The sequence below is a fragment of the Scatophagus argus genome, chromosome 20 (assembly GCF_020382885.2).
Source record: "Scatophagus argus isolate fScaArg1 chromosome 20, fScaArg1.pri, whole genome shotgun sequence".
Classification (NCBI taxonomy): domain Eukaryota; kingdom Metazoa; phylum Chordata; class Actinopteri; family Scatophagidae; genus Scatophagus; species Scatophagus argus.
The window spans coordinates 8,788,921-8,811,830 of NC_058512.1; the positions used below are offsets into that span (position 1 = coordinate 8,788,921).

At 42.9% G+C, this 22,910-nt stretch overlaps 1 protein-coding gene across 1 annotated transcript in view; it reads left to right on the forward strand.

Moving 5' to 3' along the window:
- ric1 (RIC1 homolog, RAB6A GEF complex partner 1) overlaps positions 1 to 22,879 on the forward strand; it is a 31,692-nt gene extending 8,813 nt beyond the window's left edge. Inside the window, exons 3-27 of the mRNA XM_046374836.1 lie at positions 7,203 to 7,282; positions 8,143 to 8,250; positions 9,862 to 10,007; positions 10,136 to 10,272; positions 10,753 to 10,844; positions 11,632 to 11,720; positions 12,722 to 12,866; positions 12,959 to 13,007; positions 13,184 to 13,384; positions 13,486 to 13,698; positions 13,914 to 13,952; positions 14,466 to 14,576; positions 14,660 to 14,749; positions 14,852 to 15,012; positions 15,835 to 15,973; positions 16,067 to 16,183; positions 16,367 to 16,774; positions 16,999 to 17,310; positions 17,516 to 17,674; positions 18,088 to 18,224; positions 18,332 to 18,612; positions 18,730 to 18,942; positions 19,045 to 19,222; positions 19,314 to 19,502; positions 19,834 to 22,879. Of these exons, the coding sequence (XP_046230792.1) occupies positions 7,203 to 7,282; positions 8,143 to 8,250; positions 9,862 to 10,007; positions 10,136 to 10,272; positions 10,753 to 10,844; positions 11,632 to 11,720; positions 12,722 to 12,866; positions 12,959 to 13,007; positions 13,184 to 13,384; positions 13,486 to 13,698; positions 13,914 to 13,952; positions 14,466 to 14,576; positions 14,660 to 14,749; positions 14,852 to 15,012; positions 15,835 to 15,973; positions 16,067 to 16,183; positions 16,367 to 16,774; positions 16,999 to 17,310; positions 17,516 to 17,674; positions 18,088 to 18,224; positions 18,332 to 18,612; positions 18,730 to 18,942; positions 19,045 to 19,222; positions 19,314 to 19,502; positions 19,834 to 20,152 (4,113 nt within the window). The 3' untranslated portion in view covers positions 20,153 to 22,879. The remainder of the gene's footprint in view (positions 1 to 7,202; positions 7,283 to 8,142; positions 8,251 to 9,861; positions 10,008 to 10,135; positions 10,273 to 10,752; positions 10,845 to 11,631; positions 11,721 to 12,721; positions 12,867 to 12,958; positions 13,008 to 13,183; positions 13,385 to 13,485; positions 13,699 to 13,913; positions 13,953 to 14,465; positions 14,577 to 14,659; positions 14,750 to 14,851; positions 15,013 to 15,834; positions 15,974 to 16,066; positions 16,184 to 16,366; positions 16,775 to 16,998; positions 17,311 to 17,515; positions 17,675 to 18,087; positions 18,225 to 18,331; positions 18,613 to 18,729; positions 18,943 to 19,044; positions 19,223 to 19,313; positions 19,503 to 19,833) is intronic.
- The last annotated feature ends 31 nt before the right edge of the window (positions 22,880 to 22,910 follow it).

A 22,910-nucleotide genomic window follows, 5' to 3' on the forward strand; every position in this document is an offset into this window, starting at 1 on the left:
CTTGATTAACAACATAAATGATGCAGAATTTCCTCCTCAAATAACCTGTCTGTCTAATTAGTGAGATAGTCTGTTTCAGGTAATTCTTGTTTTAGTATTGCAGTCATCCACCCATTAAAAGACCAGGATATGTATGTTATGTGGTTTAGTGATTTCTCCATGAAATGTATCTCTTTTTATATAACTTCTAAACTTATGTGCTGTGTCACAGTTTCTTATGCAGTTGAATTGGAGATTATGCGTATTGCAGCTTTATATTAAAACAGGAATGTAAAGGAATTGTTTATCCATATCCATATTGTTGTCCTTTTTTATTTTATGCTTCATCAAATACTTTAGTCCAATTAATGCTAAATCTGCCAGGAAATACTGTCAAGGCCACATGAGGCTGGTTAAAAGTTATAGCCAAGGGCATTGCGTGTTTCTCCCAAAACACCACTATTTGTCTTTGGAGCCACTATGCTGAACATGCTGTATCAGGTGTGACCCATCCTGAGTTGAACACACATGCAACACCCAGCAAATTATGTGAAACTGCACAGGAGCAGTGCGCTGCATCAAGCGCCCAGGAAGCAAATTGGGGGTTAAGTGCCTTGCTCAAGGGCACATCAGCCAGCTAATGGAGGCGGAGGCAGGGGGCATTTTTCGCATTAACCACTCCACCACACCCAAATTGTTCCTGCCCGTCCAGTGGGGGAATCAAACCAACGACCCTCCAATCACAAGCCACTTCTCCAACCTCTAGGCCACGGCTGCCCCCTATGATCTCATGGGGACAAAAACCTGTTTGCACAGCTACACGTGGGGACTCACCTACCTTATGGGGGCAAAATGCAAGCCTCCATGGGGAAATGAATAACTTTTAGAGTGAAGACTTGGTTTAAGGTTAGGTTGAGTTTGAGGTTTAGGTTAAGGTTAGGGTTAGGCAAGTTATGGTTTTGGTTTGAGTACGTCTGCAGGAAATGAATGTAAGTCTATGTAATGTTCCCATTTGGCATGAAAACCTACACTGTGTGTGTGTGAGAGAGAGTGAGACGTGTGTGGGAATAGCTAGAACAATTAATTTGATAAAAATGTCTACTGACTGGAACAACCAGAGTCACAACCACACAACTGTATGAACTGTATATAATTTGCAATAAGAAATTGCTTGTTAATGCCAGCAGTGTTGTGCTTTAATTACAAGCTGCTGCTCCAATTGTAATGAAGCTTTCATACTCTCTTTATCCTTAAGTCCCCCTCTGTGAATTCAAACAAACTTGTTGTGCTCCCATGGGGTGATGTTTTCTGTAGTGTTTTTAAGTTTTCCTTCCTGTCTTCAGATTTATTTTTATTTCTGTCTAACAGGAAATATTTGGGTTTGAAAGAACAGTTTAGATGCGTTTGTCTGTGTTAGGTTAAGTTTAATAACATTCAGTGAAAGTTGAGTCATAGTGAGAGCTACTGACGAGAAAAAAAAACGGATCATTTCAAACTTCCTGAAAATGAAAATGGGTTTAGCATCTAGGCAAAATGTGTTCTGAAGTTTAAAATGTGGACTACTTCAAATGTCATGTTGCTTGCAGTCCATTTGAATCTCATTTCAAGCTTGAGGGAAGAAACTAACACCAAATCAATACAAGATCAAAACAACATTTGAGCATTTGATTGTAATGATGAATCCGTGTTAGCTTTTGCATGTTTTTCAAACCAAGCACACAGATGGTTATGTTGAGGTTTATGGCTTCAATTTTAAGACTGTGTGGTGTCTTGACGAGCTTTTATCTCAAGGAGCCATAACTTTTCTCTTCCTCATTAGCATTGCATTTTAATTATAGAGTGAGCTGACTTGGAAAAGCCAGGGACTGCAGAACAATAAAGGTCAGCATTACCCAGGCAGTAGTCCTCAATTCAGCTACCAACTGTTTCCCAGATGTTTGGCTGCTCACACACCCTACAGACCTTGAGGCTAACATAATAGCCCTCCTAAACCGTGGCTAGAACTATCTTTAGATGAGTGTGTGTGTGTGTCTCTGCATGTATGAGTCCGAGGAGCCTAAAGCAATTGACAGAAGAAGGGGAGTGATTTTTACAGGTGACTGAAGTCGAGAAAGGATGACGTTCTTCAAACAGGGGAAATGCTTTTAATGTTTAGTTCCTCTTGTGTGTGTTTTGGGATCTGTCCGAGCCCTGAATGTTCCCTCTCTGTTTTTAGACTCTCATTCAGCAGTACTCTGGAAAGTGGAAAGTGGAAAGTGTTTTTTTCCTCCATTTTTCTAGGGCACAGGCATAGTTCCATAAGCATACTAGCACATATCATTAGCATATGTAAATACTAGCATTATCGGTGAATGGAAAAGGGTTTAAGTTAAAAAAGAAAAATAAAGTGTATAAATAACTTACTCAACCATTATTCACCAGAATGTTGCAAAGTCAGTGTTCTCTGCAACATTTTATGTTTTTGTAAACGTGAAATCTAACATGCACACACCTTGACATGTTGCTCTTCGATCACACAGAGCATGTCTGTCTTGCTGGAAAGTGTCTAGTAATGTTTTATCTGACAGGTTTATCTGGTTTTGTAAGATTTTAAGTCTCTGTGTGTATTGCTGAAAGTAAAAATGTTTTCTTAGTGTTTTTCCTGTATCATAATTCAATTCAAGTATTTACTCTTGCCATACACTTTTACTGTTCTGTTCCCGATTACATATCAGTGTCCCCAACATTGATGAACTAGATTCATCAATTACACATTATTACTTCCCTTTGATAAAATATACAGTAGTAATGGTGTACTGGTGAGTGATTTGACTGTCGCTTTCATACTCTTGTGATCAACTTGAAAGACCGAGCTGATACGCAAATGGAGAGTTGGATCAGATGTCTCTAGTCTTCTCATGCTTCAGTCAGGACGGCCTGACAGCTGCGTGCACTCAAGCCACTTTTCGTAAGACTACAGTTACAGCTGCACACATCTGCAGCCTCCATTGCACACTTGTACACTGTTTATACTTGTTTAAAGTCCATGCTGGTAGCTGCCGTTCCACAGAAAAACACCTCTGACATATTCAGTTTGGAATTTTACTTGCATGTCTATTCAGTATGTTTTTCAATGACAGCCACTAGTGAGTTGCATGAAAGGTCACTTTTCTTTTAAGTGTACTTAAGCTAAGGGAATCTCTGCTATCCCCCAGCCAGTGTGTGTGTGAGGATCTCTGGAGCTTGTTCAAACATGCAGAAGACAACACTATTGCGTGGTGTTAAGTTTTCTGCTGACCTGTCACTTTCTCTGCAAAAACCACCGTCTTTCATTCTGCTTGCAAGCCTGAACTAGAGTGGTTACCATCTCAGCTGGTTCCTCTCCATTTCTGTTTGTTTGTGTCTTTGCAGCAACTTTAAAGCAGTCGTTTGATGTTCTCATTTTTCAAATGCAGCATCACTTCATAATAGTTGCTTTAAATAGTGCACATGTGCCAACTGAAGAAGAAGTTGCATGACGAAATTTAAAGCCAATAATTATAGTATCTGTTGTGTGTCTTTCATGTACCAATTGTTGAGTATGTATACGTGTCCTCAAGACACCAAGTTACAGTGAGAAACCAGGTCAAAGCAGGACATCATTAAAACACATTTTCATGAAAGTGGCCCATTTTCTTTTGAATCCCAGGGCCTACACCTTCATTGGGCCTTACTTGATAATGAGTCATCCTGAGTCTTCCTGTATCATTATCTCTGCATGTGTGGGTGTACCAACACCACCATAAGTCCCCGTAGCCATGAGACACATCTCAGTTTTCACCTTTCTCTCTTTATTCCTTTCGTCCACAGTTTATCCTCATATCTGACGAGACGAGTCAAAGTAAAGCTAATCTTAGTCCCATGAAGAGATGACTGGTTGTGTGAATGCTTTCATTCACCTAGTGTAATCAAACTACAGATGAAAGGGATGAGATGTTGAGAGTGGGAGACACTTCTGAAGTTCTCCGTAGGTTGCCAAATAGTTTTCCCACCCCCCTCTTCCCCCTTCCCCCCTCTCGTGTTTGAAACCTCACTGAGATTTCCTGCCTCCTGTAATTGACAATGCTTTTGAAGTACGCTAGCAGAGTAGTCACACTCGCATTTCCTTTGTGAGCCCATGTGGTCCCCCTGTGGGAAAGAAGCCTTGTCTGAATTTGTGAATACATGGCTTCAATGTGGGAGTCCTGGTACTGAAACCTTTACATTGACAGGACTTCAGAGTTATGATGTTATGATGATATTTTTGTTTTTTGGGTTTTTTTTTTATTTCAATATTCTGTGACTTTATAATTCTGATCCACCACATTTCATGTAAATAATTAAATGTTGCACCTTTTTGCTGGACTACATTTATTTAAGATGCAGTTACTGGTTATCATATTGTCAGATTATACATGAAAACACATAAGAAAACATAGCACGTTGTTAAGGTTAAACCAGTGCTTTCCACCATCTGACTTGTAACCCCTTACAAAAAACAGTGGTCATCTGAGTTGTTGTGGATCCCTTGGTTTCGCCACTCTATCTGAAGCATAAACCAGCTCAACCTCAACCAGCTCCTGCAGTAAAATGCTGTCATTGAGACATTAGTTTCAGCAGTCTTATCATGTTAGATTAAACAATGTGACAGTAACAGGACATTTTTACGAAACAAGTCTTGCTTTGGATATTGTGAGTATATTTTGCTGATAATGCTTCTGTACACACTCATACTGGAGTATTTCTTCATTCTTGTATCTGTGCATTTACTCTTTATTTATTTAATCTGAATAATCCTGAACACACCCTCGCAAATAGACTTTCACTCAGACCATCTCAAGTTTTTCGATTCTATCAGTGTTGCATTCTGACTGAACTCAGTTCACAGTTTTGATTTCCTTGATCAGTTTTATTATTTGCATAATTATGCGAGAGATTTTGTGTGCCTAAAATGCCACAGTGTCTATTCTGATGCAGATGTGGAACCAGATGCAATTTAAAAAATTTCCAACATTTCCTGTTGTTTGAATAGCAAATGCAGAGAGCTATGCAGCCGTGGTGGAGGTACCGCTCTCTGAGTGCTTACTCGTATTCGCATGTGGACAGCGTGCTTGTTGGGCTATAATAAATAACTAGGTCATTGTAATGAGACTGTGCCCTACTGTGATCTTCTTTAACTATTTATAGTTTTAACACAAATATGATGAAGTGGCTGTTTTATCTCTTCAACCTCAGTTCACAGTGACTTTTCTTGTGACACTAAGATCAGTGTAACATTGAGTCTTCCTCCTCAAAGTCCTCTATTCTCACTTACACAGCAAATTAAACTCTTCAAAGGTTGTGATTCAGGCAGGTTATTATCAGAGGTTTGGGTCACACACGTTTTCTGTGTTGTGTTTTGTAATTTAAGGAACCCATTTCTTGCAAAGATTGCAATTTTGTGATCAGCATTACGCACTAACATGAAAATCTTTTTGTTTGTTTGCTTCCTACCCTAAAATATGGCAACTTCATATAGTGTGACTTTAGATCAGTTCATCACATTTGGTTCTTATTGAGTGATAGTCGGCTGTTTCAGTACACGTTGATCCTGTCATGCCTCAACAAATGTGTACTTTTTGCAAAAAAGAAGAAGCTTTGACTATTATGCTACAGGCTTTGAGTGTTTCTTTTAACATTTAGATGTGCAGCGTTAGAGAAATCAAAAGGCAGTTTAAGCTGCTTTATGTTAATAGTTTGCTCTTGTCATTGACAGTTGACATTTTCTTTCTGAAGCAGCTTTTATGCACATTGGAGTGTTGACGTTCGGCTGTTTTTGCATTTTTACTTCAACATTGGCTTTCTGGAGCTTCAAGGCTGCTGATTAGTTCAGCAGGCCTCTGTTTTGGCTCTGTCCCTTCTCTGCCTGTGGCTGCTCTTTTCCTGTCGAGCTTCAAGTTGCTGCTGGCTTCAACCTCACTCTGGTTTGGGTGTTCTCATTGCTATGGCAATGTGACAGCCTGCGACTAACAACACAGCACACTAGAAAAGTCAAGGGTTACTTCAGTGTGATGCCACCAATTTTGAGGAAAATTCGACCGTGCAGTGAAACACAAATTTACAGTGGCTGCAAAACCCACGACACCTTACTGCTGACAGTGGAGTTCAGATCAGGTTTCGTTTCATGTTTCAGTCTGCAGGCTCAATTGCAGCAGTTTCCCTGACAGCCCTCTGCATGTGTGTGTAGTTGTGGAAAAAGCACTGTTGCATAATTTCATAGGATTTTATACACAGTAATATGTAATAGTATTTTAACATCATTAGTTGTACGCTTCTCCACAGATTGGAGTCTGGACTGTGTGTGTTTTAACCATTTTAAGATGCCGACAAATTTGTTTTTGAGCACCATTAGCAGTAACAGCAGCAGTTTTGATCTGCTCATGTACAGTAGTAAATGATGACATCAGTCACTACACAATAGTAGGCTAAAATAGACTTGTATAAATGCATTGTTTTCGGCAGTGTAAATTCAGCTTTCAAAATGATTAGCTGGCAGCTCATCCTGTCGAGGGTTGTGCACTGCAGGAAAATGTCAAGTATCTTTTCCTGTGCATACAGATATCTTGATGATCTTATAGTCTTATTCTGAGGAAACATAGGAAAAAAACTAACATGGAATACCTTAAAATTGACTCCATGCCAAGTAATCAGGGTGTTACAGTTATTGTTTGTCAAAAGATTCAGATGGATTTTGTTTCTGACCTGTGGATCTGGGCGTGCAGCTTCATTCAAATCTGTGCCACCTGTCATGGACTAATGTAACAGCATCAGCAGTTCAGACCTACATCTATCTATTCATCTGGCCACATTGACCAGCAAGTTACAGGAAAGTGTATATTTAAGTGGCATATCATACATTTGTGGCGATAAGCTCACTCTCCCTGTCTTCTCTGTGATGGCAACAGAAGACATTTTTATTTGCTGATAAACCCTTTTCTCCTCTCCTGTTCTCTCATTATTTCTCTCTCTCTCTCTGTGTGTGTGTTGCTGCCTGAAATTGAATGATTTTGCAAATTTTAAAATTCCTATTCACATCCTTATCAGTTTTTACAGTTTCTCTCCATGTTTTCCTCCCTAAAAACATTTTGCTGCTGTGAACGCTTCTCTTTTCATCTCTTTGTCTGTTAACAAAATAGTAGCTGAGCAACCATCTATTTTTCATGACAATCCCTGCTCTCTGTTTTCAGACTGCCAAAGGCTACATCCTCTTGTTTGATGTGCTGGGTGGAGGGGATGACAAGTACCTCTATGAGCCTGTCTATCCAAGGTATGTGCAGCACACATGCAAACTCTCACTCACACTGACATACACATGCTTAGGGAAAATGAGCAGAAGTGAACAAGCCGTTGCGTTGGATATGCCAGTATTTAACACTTAGCTGCATTTTACCTTGAACCAAGTACGTCAAGGCCCTCGTTATAATGTGAAACCGGCTGAGTGTAGTTAGCAAATAGCCAGTATGTCAGTGCACCTGGCAAATAATGCTAGTAGGAATACAAGAGCGCTTGACTGCAATTCTTTTTGTGTAATGTGATGTTTGCTCATGGCCAAATATGTAAAAATAGTTTTCTGTGCTTATACAGTTGATACATGAAAGTAGTAAATTTAAGTGGCTACTGGGCAGCTGGGAAGTATTTTCCACGTTGAAGGATACGCTACATGGCCAAAACTATGTAGACAGTTCAACATAGCACACATATTTGATGAGTGAACATCTCATTCCAAAACCGTGGGGTATTAATATGCTGATATAACAGGCTCCCCTCTAGTGGGAAGGCTTTGCAAACAGCCCCTGTCCCAAAGCAAACAAAAGTATGCACACAGGGCTGTCCACATGTTTTTCTGTCTTCTTTTCACTATTCCTTCGCTCTCTGTGCTTTCTGTCAAATGTCAAGTTTGTGGTGTTTGTATGCTGTTGTGTCTACAGTGCTTGTGTGTGTGTGTGAGTGTGTGAGTGAGAGAGAGAATGTGTGTGTTTCACATTCCTAGACAGCATACCAGCAGAGGTCAGAACATGTATGGGCATATTCTGTGATCTTTTTTCTGCTCTGGGTTGAAAATGTGTTTCCTCATGCATCAGTAATACTAACATCTGTATTTGCGGTAATGTTTGTGTGTTTGTACAGAGGAAATACTCGTGTGAAAGTGACCCCGGGTTACAAGGAGGAGCAATGTGCCCCCGCTTTGTCTTTAGAAATGAAGAAGCCTGTGGATCTGGAGGCCCCCATCACCAGGTAGGGAGAAGTCTTGTGTTCCTTTTATCTCTTGCTACCTTTTTGCCTGCCTGTCAGTTTCTCTCTCCACCCTGCACACACACACACACACACAGATGTTATTTTTTTAACCCCTCCCTTTGAGCATAGCTTCACCAATGTATACATTTTCATGCACCGATTGTATACTCTGATATATAATGACAATAAAGGCTTTCTGATTCTGATTCTGATAGGCTGAGCTCCTCCACTCTGTCAGTTGTAAACAGAGAGGCCTGCAGAGAGAATCTGCACATTTGGTGTTGGGGTGGAGGGCTGAGTGTCGAGAGAGAGAGAGAAGATAATGGACAGATGAATAGAGCTGTGTTGAAGGGTTGATTGATGAATGATGAAAGGGTTGAATGATGGCAGAAGGAACATTTTTGATTTCCGTGTTCAGGAATTGAGTGTTGCCTAGTCTTCATCCATCTTCTGAACAGCATTTAGACACTCAGATGATAACAACGCATGTAGAGTATTTGAATCCCTGACCAGATTTCATTTTTCCAGTTATAAATTTAATGAGGCTGATTTCCTGTCGCGCTCCCTCGTGACTGTGCTTCTTACGCATTCTGAGATGTTTCTGTTTATCCTTTTGCATTTCCGAGTCAGCTACACAAAGTGACGATGGGACGAATTTGTTCCTTCATTTTCTCACGAAAGACATGTCAACATTTTTGAGCGACTAAAAATGATGACAAGGCTTTTTTTAAATGAGGATTTCTGAAAGATAGCCCCCAAATTATAAATAGTGTTGACGAGAAGACAAAAAAAACATGTCTGCAGAACAAACATTTAAGTCTTAAGACCCGGTTTTTACCTCCTCGTTTTCTCCTGTGCGGTGGTTCGGCCTTTCTTTTTTCGTTTCCCATTATCTCGCCCACATCCTCCAACTTGACATCTTTATGTGCTGATTGATAGGCGCCGTCACTCCGCCAGTCTTCTGCTTGACTTTCTTTTTGTTCGTATTTTTATTTATCTTGCATTGACTGCATCTTTCATGTCCTGGTGTTCAGCCGTCACATCTCCTCCACTGTCTGCGCTGACGGAGATTACAGGGTGCTCATTTGAATGAGTGCGCTCTGCTGGCATTTTGTAGGCACAGCTTGATTGTGCAGGAGATGAGTGGGTGTCTCCTGCTGCGAAACTACAGAAGAAGAAGTCGTTGCCTCCTCCACAGTGAAAGTCTGCTGTGCTCAACTTCCTTTCATTTCACTCTGTCTGTGAGCTCTTCTTCTCTTGGTTGTCCTATTGTGTTATCTTCAGTCTTAGACCTGTCATACTTTTGGAAAAACAATGAATGTTTTTCACACACACAGACACAGCGTTGTTTGTTCCCTTGTGTTTTAGCATACAGTGAGATTTGGCATGGGCCTCATCACAGCTGGCCAGTTAAAGTTTCAGGCTTCACTCAGAGTGCACAGCTGGATGATGAATAGTCCACTGTTTTCTAACATTGTGCTGTTTATCTTGTTCCTACCCTTCTTACCTACCACCCATGCTTGGTTTCTTTTTCTGCCTCCTCCATCATTTTTTGTATATTTTCTTTTGAACCTCAGTGCTCTTTTATACATTTCTTCTTCTTCCCACCAGTCTGCAGTCCCTTCAGGAGGACTTGTTGGTGTGCACCGCAGACGGTTACCTCCATGTGCTTCATTGGGACGGACTGGGCAGCAACGGGCGCAAGACCGTCTGCCTGACTACAATCCCCTTTTCGCTAGACATGCAGTCTGCTCGAGGTTAGAGAAGACTTCATTCTAGCTTTCAGTGTAAACAGAGGTTTCCAGTCACTTGCTAGTTTAAAATTTGAAATCTCTCAAAAATCACTCATAAGAACACACTTCACTCTCTGTTTGTGTGTTCATAGGTGGTCCCTCCCTGGACCTGGAGGGGGCGTATATCCGTTGTATGGAGTCTTGTGTGACCCTGGACGGATTCGCTGTTGTACTTAGTGATGGACGCCTGGGCTTCATCACACCCCTCAGCAACACCATCACTGCAGATGTAAGAATACTTAATGACGCACGCTGCAGAGCTCAAAACATGCACATTTTACACAAGGGCAAACAGGGTTCCTCACATAGATGATGTGATGATGGCAGGATTTAAACAGTAATGTAATGACTGCATTGGTAACATATCTTTGTACATCCAAATGGGCAAGATGAGCTCACCCTTAATAAGTTGTTCTAAAAATTTTGGCTGCAAATGATGTTCTAGAAATTGGAAAGTGGGTGCTGAGGTCACCATAAAGATATAAATGTGTCCAGATATAAAATGTTAAGTTAAAATCCTGACAAACAGTCTGTTGATAATGTGTGTTTCCTGTCTCTGCTGTGGTTTTATTTTTGAGTTATCAAAAGGTTAAGCTTAAGTGGTGTGTTTTAAAGGAAAGAGCAGTTAAAATATGCTTATTTTGATTCATAAAGGTTTATCGTGTCTGTGTGTGTGTGTTTGTGTGTGTGTGTGTGTGTGTGTGTATAGCAGTTGCAGGGCGTCTGGGCAGCAGATGTGACTGATGGCACCTGCGTGGCTGTCAACAACAAGTACAGACTGATGGCCTTTGGCTGTGCCAGGTACGCGTCTCCAGCCGTCTCTGTCAGTGTGTACTGTCAGTACAACAGTGGTGGCAAGAAAACTTGGGCGTGTGTTTGTTTGCATCCATGTGTTACTGAGATTGTTCGTAGTGCGTGGTAGTGTGTGTGAGTCCAGTGTGAGAATCTGTCAGTTTGTGTTTGCTGAGGCCTACCTAGTGTGTGCTTGTGCAATCTGCCAGTTTGGCAGGAATTTATCTCCCTCATTGCTCCAGACTCTCCTTCGACATGTTTTTCGACAAGTTTTTCTATGTTTTGTACGCCAGTGAAACAACACAGACACATAATGTTACAGACAGTAAGAAAAGGTAAAGCTCAAAGTCAGACTGTTTTGCTCTAAAAGGAGAAAACCGTCTGGCATCAGACATTTTAATCTGAGTGTTCTGAAAGTGACTGGGAAAGTGTTTGTTACTGTAGACTGCAGTGACTTTGAGCAAGAGTTTAACTAAGACGTCTGCAGCTACTGAAGAAAAGACTTAAGACTCTGCAGTTAAACAATTTCAGTCGCACACAGTAATGATTGTGTTGTTCGTTCAGAGGTATGTGCATTCACCTGCAAAGATATGCAGACATGGGAGCAGATGAAAGCACAGAAATGTAGCTTGCAGCTATTTCTCCAAAATTGCAGCCACAGGTGACTTGCACTGAAGCAGACTTCAGTGTTCAATGTGATAGTTGTAGTTGTTTCTGACACCATGTGTTACTACATACCTCCTACCCCCACAGGCAACAACTTATGGCTGTTAAAGTGTGTTTTCTCTCATTCCAGCGGGTCAGTGCTGGTGTATATGATAGACACCACGACAGGATCCATGCAGCTTTCCCACAAACTGGAGCTCACCCCAAAACACTACCCAGGTATCACACCTTTGCTCTTCCACCCTTCTGTATGTGCCTCCTCTCTCCTTATGTCTCTCTGTGCCTGGCCCCAGCACAAATTCCTCAATGAGATAACTCTCATTCCTCCTGTTGTTTCTCTCTTGAGTGCACATGCCTGTCTTTCTGCATCTGTTTCAGTCACGCTCATGTTATCGCTCCTAAAGCAACAGCTCCCCCTGGTGGGGAAAATGCCCAGTAGGCTTACCACCTCTTCAATAAACAAATCTGTTTCCAGACTATGTGGTCTGTAAGTTTGCAAAAGCGTTTAATTTAGTTTGCTCAAATATGTCCTTAGAAGGTACAAAAGTGTGAAATATTTTCTCTTGCCTGCATTAGTTACTAATATTAGTAATAAAATATTAGTGTATCTGATTGTGGTCATTTCTAAACTAAAAATGGATTGTTGCACCTGTATTTTTTTCACTGAGGAGGCTGTTCAGTCCTCTTTGTGAAGTTTTATCTTATGCTATACAAGTATTGATTTTAGCTGCAAAACATAAGTGAATGAATAATTTTGATTTGGTTATTCCATCCATATATTATATAATGCTTATACAAGCATTGATTTAATTAATTATAGGATTAGATATTGTTGTTATGTATGGGAAAAATGTAATTATAATAAATAAATCAGGTCATATTATCCATTCTGGTTTTCCATTGTATTCAGTGTGTTTACACTTTGGGCAGTATGACCGTGAAACAAACATTAAATTGCATTCTGTGTGGTATAAAAAAGACATCTTGGATTTCTTGGATCTTGGATTGGTGTTTTAGTGTCATTCAGAATTTTTGCTCCTAAAAAAAAAAGCTAGATGAGCTTCATTAATGAGCTCAGTGCATTAATGAAGAAGACTGTATTCAAAAATAATCTTGGCCTCTAACTCCGATGTGCGTGAGAAATCCATCAGTGTTTCAGCAGAATATCATGTGATTCAGCCTTTACCTTTATAACTTCTCTGAATTCTTTGCTTGCTCAGACATCTATAACAAGACGGGCCCAGTCAAGCTGATCTGCTGGTCACCTGACTACAGCGTTGCCATGGTTACATGGGAGTGTGGCGGCTTATCGTTGTGGAGTGTCTTTGGAGCTCACCTCTTCTGCACTCTGGGAGAGGACTTTGCGTAGGTGGACGCACACATACACACAAATGCATTTCAACACATTTGATTCAATGCCATTTTTATTTTATGTATCTTCTTTATCGTGCCCCCAGGTACCGTTCTGATGGTACCAAGAAGGACCCCGTTAAAATCAGCTCTATGGTAAATTAATTTCTTTAGCGAACGGAATACTGTCCCACAGTCTACTCTATAACGTAGTAGAAATAAAACATCTCTGCTCTTTGTTTTTCCTTTTATTGGAAACACCCAGTTTGCCTGTCACATGTAAAATGTGTATTTGTAACCACTGTGCATACGGACCGACTTACCTTTTACAGAGCTGGGGGGCAGAGGGCTACCACCTGTGGGTGCTCCCGAACAAACAGGAAAGGAGAAGACAAGAGCAGCAGCAGCGACAGGAGGAGGAGGGGGAGGAGGAGGAGGAGGAGGAGATGGTCGCGCCTCCTCACACCTCCCTGCAGGCTGGCATACTGCAGTTCCACTTCATCAAGAGTGCCCTCACAGTAAACCCCTGCACGGTGAGAGAAGAAGTCCCATCAGTTTTGTAAATACGCTCACACACACACACACAAAGCAGCACACTCAATATTGTGTACTCTTCGTACTCTTCTCTCTACAGAGTAACCAGGAGCAGGTGCTGCTTCACGGTGAAGACCGACTCTACCTGACCTGTGGTGACCCCACGCAGGTCAACAGCACCTCTGACACACACCCCCACACACACTTACACCCGCGCGACGGCAGCCCACTGCACCATCCCTCCGACGCCGACTCCTCTCTCTCTCAGGGACTCAGCACTTTACTGGGACACAAGCACTGGCACGTGGTCCAGGTAAGGGTGCCCAGCCGTCACCTTTAGTCAGGTGGGATTTATATAACGGGACTAAGCCTCAGGTTGTGTTTATTTATTTAATTTTGTTAACCCAGCCACGTCACCAGGGAGCTTTGTTGAACAAGTGACTTGAACTTGCCTCTTTATATATAGCGATATGTATGCAGTATAGTTGATTATCTTATTATCTCACAGTATTTTTTTTGTTCCTCTAGATTCACAGCACATATCTAGAGAGCAACTGGCCTATACGGGTAAGTGTGAGACTGAGTGTGTTTGTAATTGTTGCCAGCTGGTGTGCTGCATCAAGTGTCAGGAATGTTATTAGTCAGAGAAATGTGTATTCAGTAGAATTTCTCTCCCATGAGTGTTCCGCTTCTGAACAAATCGGCTTTGAATGTGATGTTATATTTGGGACACTGAGGCATGTGGTACCACAAACATTAATCACACTTATCATTTCACACAAACCACATGTGTGCTCAGACTCCCAACAGCTGCGATTACGCCTGCGTTTACAAAGCAATAATGTTTACAGAGTCAACTGATTCTTCTGCAGTCGCAAGTGTGCACACACAGATTTATCATTATACAAGGGCTTCATGTATACTTTATATATATTTTATCTCCTTTATGATAGGTGACTACAAACTTCCTTGACTTATAAAATAAAAGTGTCTTTTAAACTGTGTTTAGGTTTGTGCAGTCTGTGTCAGTATGCCATATTACGTTGTTCACCTTATGGTTGTGTGTGTGTGTGTGTGCAGTTTGCAGCCATAGATACAGCAGGCCAGTGCATGGCTGTAGCAGGGAGGCGGGGCTTTGCACATTACTCCTTATTCACAAGGAAATGGAAGCTGTTTGGAAATATCACTCAGGTACGTGATGTTGCCGACTGGAAAATAAACAGAAACATGTGACCCTCTTTGCATGTTGATTTTATTTTGTCCTCTCTCTGTAGGAGCAGAACATGACAGTGACAGGAGGTCTGGCTTGGTGGAATGACTTTGTGGTGGTGGCCTGTTATAATTTCATAGACCAGCAAGAACAGGTGAGACTGAAGCACCGCTTACTTTACATATTCTATATTTGTGTTCCTCTTGTTACAACATTTCCCTCCATTGTTTCTCTGTCGTCTGTGTTCTGACACCAGTTGAGGCTCTATCAACGCTCAGCCAACCTGGACAACGCCTTTGCATCTGTCACCAAGCTGCACTCAGACACCCTGCTGCTCAATGTATTCAGAGACATGGTCATCCTGTTCAGAGCTGACTGCTCCATCTGCCTCTACAGCATAGAGAGGAGGAGCGACAGGTGGGCTCCTGCGTACTCATAGCACTTACTATCACATGTCACTTTAATCTGTATCTAAACTTTAATCTAAACCCAAGTTTAATCTCATTTGTTTGCATTCTGCAAGGCCTTCATTGTCCAAATCAAAATTTTTGGGGGAAATTATTTGGGTTTTTTTTTGTAACAGTTGGGTTGAAAATATGATAATGATAATTCTTCACAGATCCAGTTTTTGCAAGCTTTAAACCAATGCTTGTGCCATTAAGAAATTGCAGCATCTTCTGTAATCTGGATACTGTTTTAAAGGTTCAACACGGGTTTCTTCCTTGTCACACACTGCAGTGCCAGGGGAATCCCTGGCACCAGTAAGCTTAATCGTTTAGGTAATACTCTTACTCACACTTAGCTGCATTTTCCCCTGGGAAAAAGTGCTTTTCGTGAAAGCTGTTGATCTAAAACCCATCACGTGACAACTGGGCCTCAGTGTTATATCTGACTGTGACTAGACATTGTTTGTAATGAGAAGTGTTAGAGCTGAGTCAGAAATTTAAAAGTATGTCAGAATTGTAAAGGTTTTGGCCAACTTTGCAGTCAGGTACATTGAGTAAATTTAATTAGGGAGCCTACCTTGATTAAAAAATGTCATTATGCTCCAACAGATTTTTGCCAGCATTTTTGGAACATTGACTTACTGCAGCCTCTAATACTAAAGGCTTTTTAAAGCACCTCACATTTAAAATCCTCTAAGTCTTATGTATTTATTTTTTCCATTCATCATTTTTTTTTTTACCTTTTAGCCGTGATCCTGACCTATAATATGTTTAACTCTATTTGATGTTTCAGTCCAAACCCGACAGCCAGCGTTGAGTTGTTGCAGGAGGTGTCGATGTCTCGCTACATCCCTCACCCTGCTCTCGTGGTCTCTGTCACACTCACCTCTGTTCGCACAGAAACTGGCATCACTTTGAAAGCCCCACAGCAGGTAACAAGAACGCATACACTCAACTATACTGTTTCTGCAGCTGCACGTGTGTTCGTGTTTTTTAGCGCGCGTGTGTGTGTGTGTTCATCTCAGGCCTGCATGGCGGAGAGCATCATGTTGAATCTGGCTGGCCAGTTGATCATGCTGCAGAGGGACCGTTCAGGACCTCAGGTACGAGAGAAAGAGACGCCTGCCAACAGCAAGAAGCTGGTGAGTTTTTGCCTTTGCTTTTGCCGCTATAAAATGCAGGGGCAAGAAGAAAAGTAATGAATACTAATATGTACTTGTATAACATTTCACTGTGTACATGTCACCCAGCCTATCAGTACATTTTGCTCATAACTCATTAGTGTTTATGTCAGTTTCAACAAACGCTTTCTCTTTCTCCCCTAGCTACCATTTTGTCCTCCAGTCGTACTAGCCCAGTGTGTAGAGAACGTGTGGACCACTTGTCGCTCCAACAGGAAGAAGCGTCACCTGCTGGAGGCCTTGTGGCTGTCCTGCGGTGAGGCAGGCATGAAAGTGTGGCTGCCGCTCTTTCCGCGGGACCATCGCAAGCCCCACTCCTTCCTCTCCAGACGCATCATGCTCCCCTTCCACATCAACATCTACCCTCTGGCTGTGCTTTTTGAGGATGCCCTGGTGCTGGGGGCAACCAATGAGACTGTGCTCTACGATGGTCTGCAGGGACCCTCTGAGCCACTGGAGGCACTGTTCCCTTACTGCACAGTAGAGAGGACCTCCCAGATCTACCTCCATCACATCCTGAGGCAGCTGCTGGTTCGCAACCTTGGCGAGCAGGTATGTGGTGCCTCAGGTCTCATTTTGTCAGCTTTGTCAAGGAGAGCTGGCGATAGAAGAGGAAAAATCAACACAGATACACTTTACTCACAAAACCTTTAATTCTAATGCAAGGGTGTTGGTGAAGTGTACAAACAGCCCCATATCACGATCGTATTGTAGTGCCTCTGGTTGATTCCAAGTTCCATAAAATGAGTCCATTCTTTCCGCTCCCTCTCCCACAGGCTCTGATGCTGGCTCAGTCATGTGCCTCCCTCCCCTACTTCCCCCATGTCATGGAGCTGATGGTGCACGTCGTGCTGGAAGAAGAGGCAACATCGAGGGAGCCCATCCCCGACCCTCTGCTGCCCACCGTGGCCAAGTTCATCACCGAGTTCCCCCTCTTCCTGCAGACCATCGTACACTGTGCCAGGAAGACGGAGTACGCCCTGTGGAACTACCTGTTCGCCGCTGTGGGGAACCCCAAAGATCTGTTTGAGGAGTGTCTTATGGCTCAAGATCTGGACACAGCAGCTTCCTATCTGATTATACTCCAGGTGGAGATTGTGATTGCAAGTCTGTGCTACATGCAGCTATCCAGTTAGCTTGTTTTTTTGCAGAGATTTTCAAATTTAAATGTAAAAAAGATTTATCATAAAACCAAGTCTCGTTGTGCATACTATTCTGTTTAGGGTGTCACAAAATGCTCACGCCGTCTCCATCTTTCTGTCTCTTCTTCTGTTTCCACCCCTCTTGCTAAAGAACATGGAGGTTCCCGCAGTAAGCAGACAGCACGCCACTCTCCTCTTCAACACGGCGCTTGAGCAGGGCAAGTGGGACCTCTGCCGGCACATGATCCGATTCCTCAAAGCCATTGGCTCTGGGGAGATGGAGACTCCGCCACCAACGCCTACCACACAGGTAAAAGAACTTCAGAGCATCCCTGTCCACATTTTCTCGAGTTGACCAGAAGTTACAGCCAAATGGACTCAAATATCAGGCAAACGGATGTGGAATTTTGTGGTGTCATCCATCCACATTGAAATTCCAAAGCTACTGAAATAGTAAACCTTTTTGTTCTTTCCAACCACACCATGACACAAATTTCACTTTCAAAAAAAAATAACGTAGAAGGTAATATCAGAAGAATCTAATTAATTTGTTATCCCTTTGATGTTAAAGAGATAACTCACAGCACAAGTGGCCTCTGACTTACTCTATTGTGAGTGGTTTGCTGTAGTTGAGCTCGTAAATCTGAAACCCCATCATGTTTTGTACCCACAAACATTAAAACTGTGAATATGAAATAATCAGCCGTGTATCTCTGTCTTCAGGAACCCAGCTCAACCGGAGGTTTTGAGTTCTTCAGAAATCGCAGCATCAGTTTGTCACAGTCTGCAGACTCCATCACTACGGGCAAGTTCAACCTGCAGAAGACCTTCAGTATGCCGTCTGGACCTTCTGTTAAAGGGTATGGACACACACACACACACGCGCACACACAGATTGCTGATACTTCTAAATACTAAACGTTTCCACTTCTGTTCCTCCTCCTTCCTGCATTGCTTCCTGATTCAGTCGGGATGTGGAGTGTGCAGAGAACATGTATATCGACATGATGCTCTGGCGCCACGCCCGCCACCTCCTGGAGCAGGTACGCCTCCGTGACCTGGGATGCTTCTCTGCACAGCTGGGCTTCGAACTCATCAGCTGGCTGTGTCGCGAACGGAACCGCGTGGCCCGCGTCGACGATTTTGTTTCTGCATTGAAGAGACTCCATAAGGATTTTTTGTGGCCCTTCCCTGTCATCCCTGTGGGAAGCCTGAGCTCACCTCTGAAGAACGGACGCTGTCGCACAGGTGAGTGACACGGGATTCGGGCAGTGTGTGAACTGTCTATGAAACTGACCAAACCAAAACACATTATTATATTTCAAGTTGCAATATTTTCACGCTATTTACTGTTGTCTCTCACAGTGCTGAGCACACGGCTGTTGAAGTCGCAGTCAGCTGACAGCCTGTTGAACAGCGACATGGACACAGCGCCCCCTCAGGCAGCGCCCTCCAACCACAACTGGCTGGACGGTCTCGGACAGGGAGCCAAAGACATGGACACGGCCTCGTCTGCTCACTCAAACCAGCACTCGCCACAAACACATGATGCATTTCTGTCCCTACTCACCAACAAAGGTAATAAGGCTCAGACAGTTAGTCCCTGTCCTGCTATTAACATGGCAACCATTTCTTTATTCCCCTCCAGTTTTAACAGTCTTTCACTTCTCACCGCTCTAGTGGAAGAGTACAGTGTCGGTTCGGCCACAGACTTGACAGAGACCAGCTCGGTGGTGGATGGTGATTGGACGATGGTGGACGAGAACTCCTCCACTCTGAGCCTGAGCCAGGCAGAGTTGGAGCACATCTCCATGGAGCTGGCCAACAAAGGTCCACACAAGTCGCAGGTGCAGCTCAGGTAAGATACCATCACTAAAGCCTCAGTTCCACGATTGCAGTGGTGTCAGTTCAATGTGAAATTGACTGTTGCATGTCTCCGTGCCCTTCAGGTATCTCCTTCATGTGTTCATGGAGGCGGGTTGTCTGGAGTGGTGCGTAGTGATTGGTTTGATCCTGCGGGATGCCAGCGTCATAAAGCAGGTGATTGGCTTTCTGGACAGTCCTGAGGTTCCACAGGAAACTGTGCAGAGTGTCCGTAGCGGCCTTTTGGCTGTCGAAGCATGGGCCTCCACTGACTGGTATGTATAGCGCGTGTGACCTGTCCAGATGTGTATTTATTATTTCTGCTTGTCCATGTCAATATGGCTAATTGGCATTATTTTAGTATAACAAGAGCCATTGCTTGTTTCATGCTTCATGTGCACAGACATTTGCACATCGTGTCCTGTTCGCAGCCCGAATCAGACACCTCTGTACCTCATGAAATATTTAGGTACCTTGAAAGTGCTTGAAAAATGCTTGAAGTTTACTCTTACAACGCTAAACAAACCCTTCACGTAATGGTGAGTATGTACCTAAGCTTATCATGCTAACCTTTTTTTTCTCTCCTCCATCTCCATACCTTTCCAGCCTGGGATACAAACCATTTTTCAACCTGATCCAGCCGCAGCTGCAGCGGCTGATGGATTCAGCAGCTGGCGAGCAGGTGCAGCCTGAGGCCTTTCAGCCTTCGAGCCAGAGCTCCAAGCTCGGCGGCTCCGAAGGGCTGGGAGGGGCTGCGGTGCCGCGGGTGGAGGACAGCAGAGGAGTAGCTGCTCCGCTTGGCCTGGCCCTGCCTTCCCTCGAACCTGCGGGAGGTTTTTCTCGTCCCCCCTCTGAGGACTGTCCTCCCGAAGAGACGGAGGAGCAGGGAGAGGAGGAAGGAGCCTACGACTGCACCTTGTCCTAAAGCCTCCTCTGGACCTGTGAGCTCTGGACTTTGGTTGGGAAAGAGAGGAGGAAGCATCAGCAGCAGTGGCTTGAAATAGACTTGGGATGTGTGTGTGTGTGTGTGTGTGTGTGTGTGTGTGTGCGTGCGTGCGTGCGCTTGTGCACAGAAAAGTACCTCTCCTGCAGGTTCTTACTTCAGTCAGTATTATCCACTCTTCAGCTCTTTTGCGCTTTGGGTCGACTAGAACCCTTGTGGATACTGAGCTACCGACAGAGCGACAGACACCCCCGACTGGCACAAAGACATCACAGCACATTTAGAAGGTTTCTCGTTTGACCAAAATTTGCTGTTGGACAAAAGGCCACGTATGTCAGTTTGTTCATTCATACATCATGTTGTGGTGTTTGGAAGCTGTAGACCAGTACAGGAAAGCACCAGAGCACAAGGCTACTTTGTTTTTTCAAATCCAACACAGATTTTTTTTTGTGCTTGTAGATTTTTTTTTTCTGGAGGCTTTTAAATGTGTTTTTTTTTCCCCACTGTCTTGACAAAAAGGATTCCTTTTGGTTGATCCAAACAGTGAAGAAGTAGAAGAATCGGTTCAAAGACAAAAACACCTGTGTGTGTGTGTGTGTGTGTGTGTTTTTGATCACAGCATCACATCACGTCGCTAAGCAAAATGTAGAACAAAGCTCTAGTCATGAACCATTTCCAAGATGCACTGAAGTGTGTCTGAGCCGACAGTAAGTGTGCAGGTTTGTATGTGTGCACAAGAGGTGTTTCATACTTTCATACCTCATATGATTTTAAAATATTTTGTGATACCTTTTTCAATAATGTAACAGTGTACAAGATTATTTTTCTATCAGTCACGCCTTGTTCCTCCTGTGTTTCCTGGAAAACAAAACAAACACATTCATGATATGAATTCTGTGTAGTTCTTGATAAGTGACAACCTTAAGATTTCTAAGAAAATGATCACTGTTTAGAGTGCAGACTAGTTTCTTACCACTGATCGGTACCTCTTCATGTATTTTTCACACACACCAATGGCCCCCGACTTTGCCGAAGTGCAGGCCCAAACTTGTCCGGGGGTGGGGGAGTTTTAGCCGGAGTCAGCCGCCTGCTCTTCTCCCTCAAGTCCAGATTTTAGACAACAGGCCAGATTTGTGAGCAGATTTAAGGCTGAAGCGCTTGGGCAAAAACAGACGCTATAAAAACCAAATCATGTGACGCTTTATCCAGCTTTTAAACACACATTTAAACACACTTTTCAGTCTCCACTGGAGAGATCCAAAATGGGTTTTCTATCATCAGCAAGGCAGGTCATTTAATACTGTGTTGTTAAACCTTCCTGCTCTGCAGATTTCATGCCCATCTCTTGCATAAAATCACTCGATTCCTTTGTCAGTAGTGTTAACGGTGACAGTATGAGTTCCTAATGAGGAGGAGAGTTTGCCTTGGCTGTGGTTGTGTCATGTGACCCCCTCATCATCCCATAAGAACTTATTTATTTCGTCCAGCTTCGTATCACATTCATGACCCGCTTGAGACTACTGCCGGTTTCGTGATGCGTTTGTGTGCTCCCGTGTGGATTTGACTGCGTGTACCACATTGTATTGACATGTTTGGTGACTTTGATCATTTGCAATTTGTTTTTAATTGTATTAGTCCTCATTATTACTATTATTTATTGGCATTATAAACTGAGTGGTTATTAATGAATTGATGCTCGGTTTTGTTTTTATGACTGATAACAAACTTTTCTCCCATTTAGTTAATCAAAGTCGTGTGCTGGTTCTCAAAGACAAGCACTAAAAGGTCCATCACAGATATGTCAGTATTATATTGTGCAATGTATTGAAATGTTACTCAGCTTTATTTTAAACATTTTTGTTCTCTCCCTCCCCCAGAGCTGTTTGCTTTTACTTCTCATGTTAGACCAAAATCATAATTTATAGATTAATTTTTGCTCTTGTCGGTGTGTACAAGATGAGCTGGGTGTGGCATCTGTTGAAAATTAAGATTCTTCAATGGTTTTCTGTTTTATGAATTGCCTGTATGGATAAAACACTCGCTTTTCATGATAAAAAAAAAAAAAGGGCAAAATGACTACACGGCACAGCGTCGCCGTGGTCACTCAACACAAATCCTGTTGTTGCTCCCTCCAAGCCTACAGCTACACTACGCTGCTGCGCTGTAAGCTTTACTTGACTTGAAAAACGGTAACACGACGAACCAAAGACTTTACGTCCAGAGGCCTTCTGTTTTAACATGGTTGCTTCGATTTACTGCTTGACTCATTATGCAGGTGGGGGAGGGGAGGGGAGGGGGGGGCTCACACATACACACAAACACCCCTGTATCCCATCCCCCCCTCATCAGAAACATAAAGAGTTGATGCTTCAAACTAATGCTGATGGCATACGAGACAATTTCCTACGGAAATGAATATTGCAGGGTTTTTTGGGGGTTTTTTTTTTCTTGTTTCCTTCTCTGCGAGCGAGGAGCGGTCGATCGGGTGTGTCCACACTCCTTCCCTCACCTCCCTCCTGTGTACAGTTGTAAAAGTATTGTCTGTTTCCCGGCTCTCAGAGTAAAGTTTTATGTCTGATGCGGGAGCAGCAAACATCCTCAATGCAGTGTAAAGATACTCTCTTGTACATTTGCCTTTTCTACTCATGTTTGGTTTTCTACGTCATTTTTTTCCTTGTAAATAAAGACCAATAAATTATTTTTAAAATGCTTAGGTTGCCTCCTTGACTACAGCTGTTTT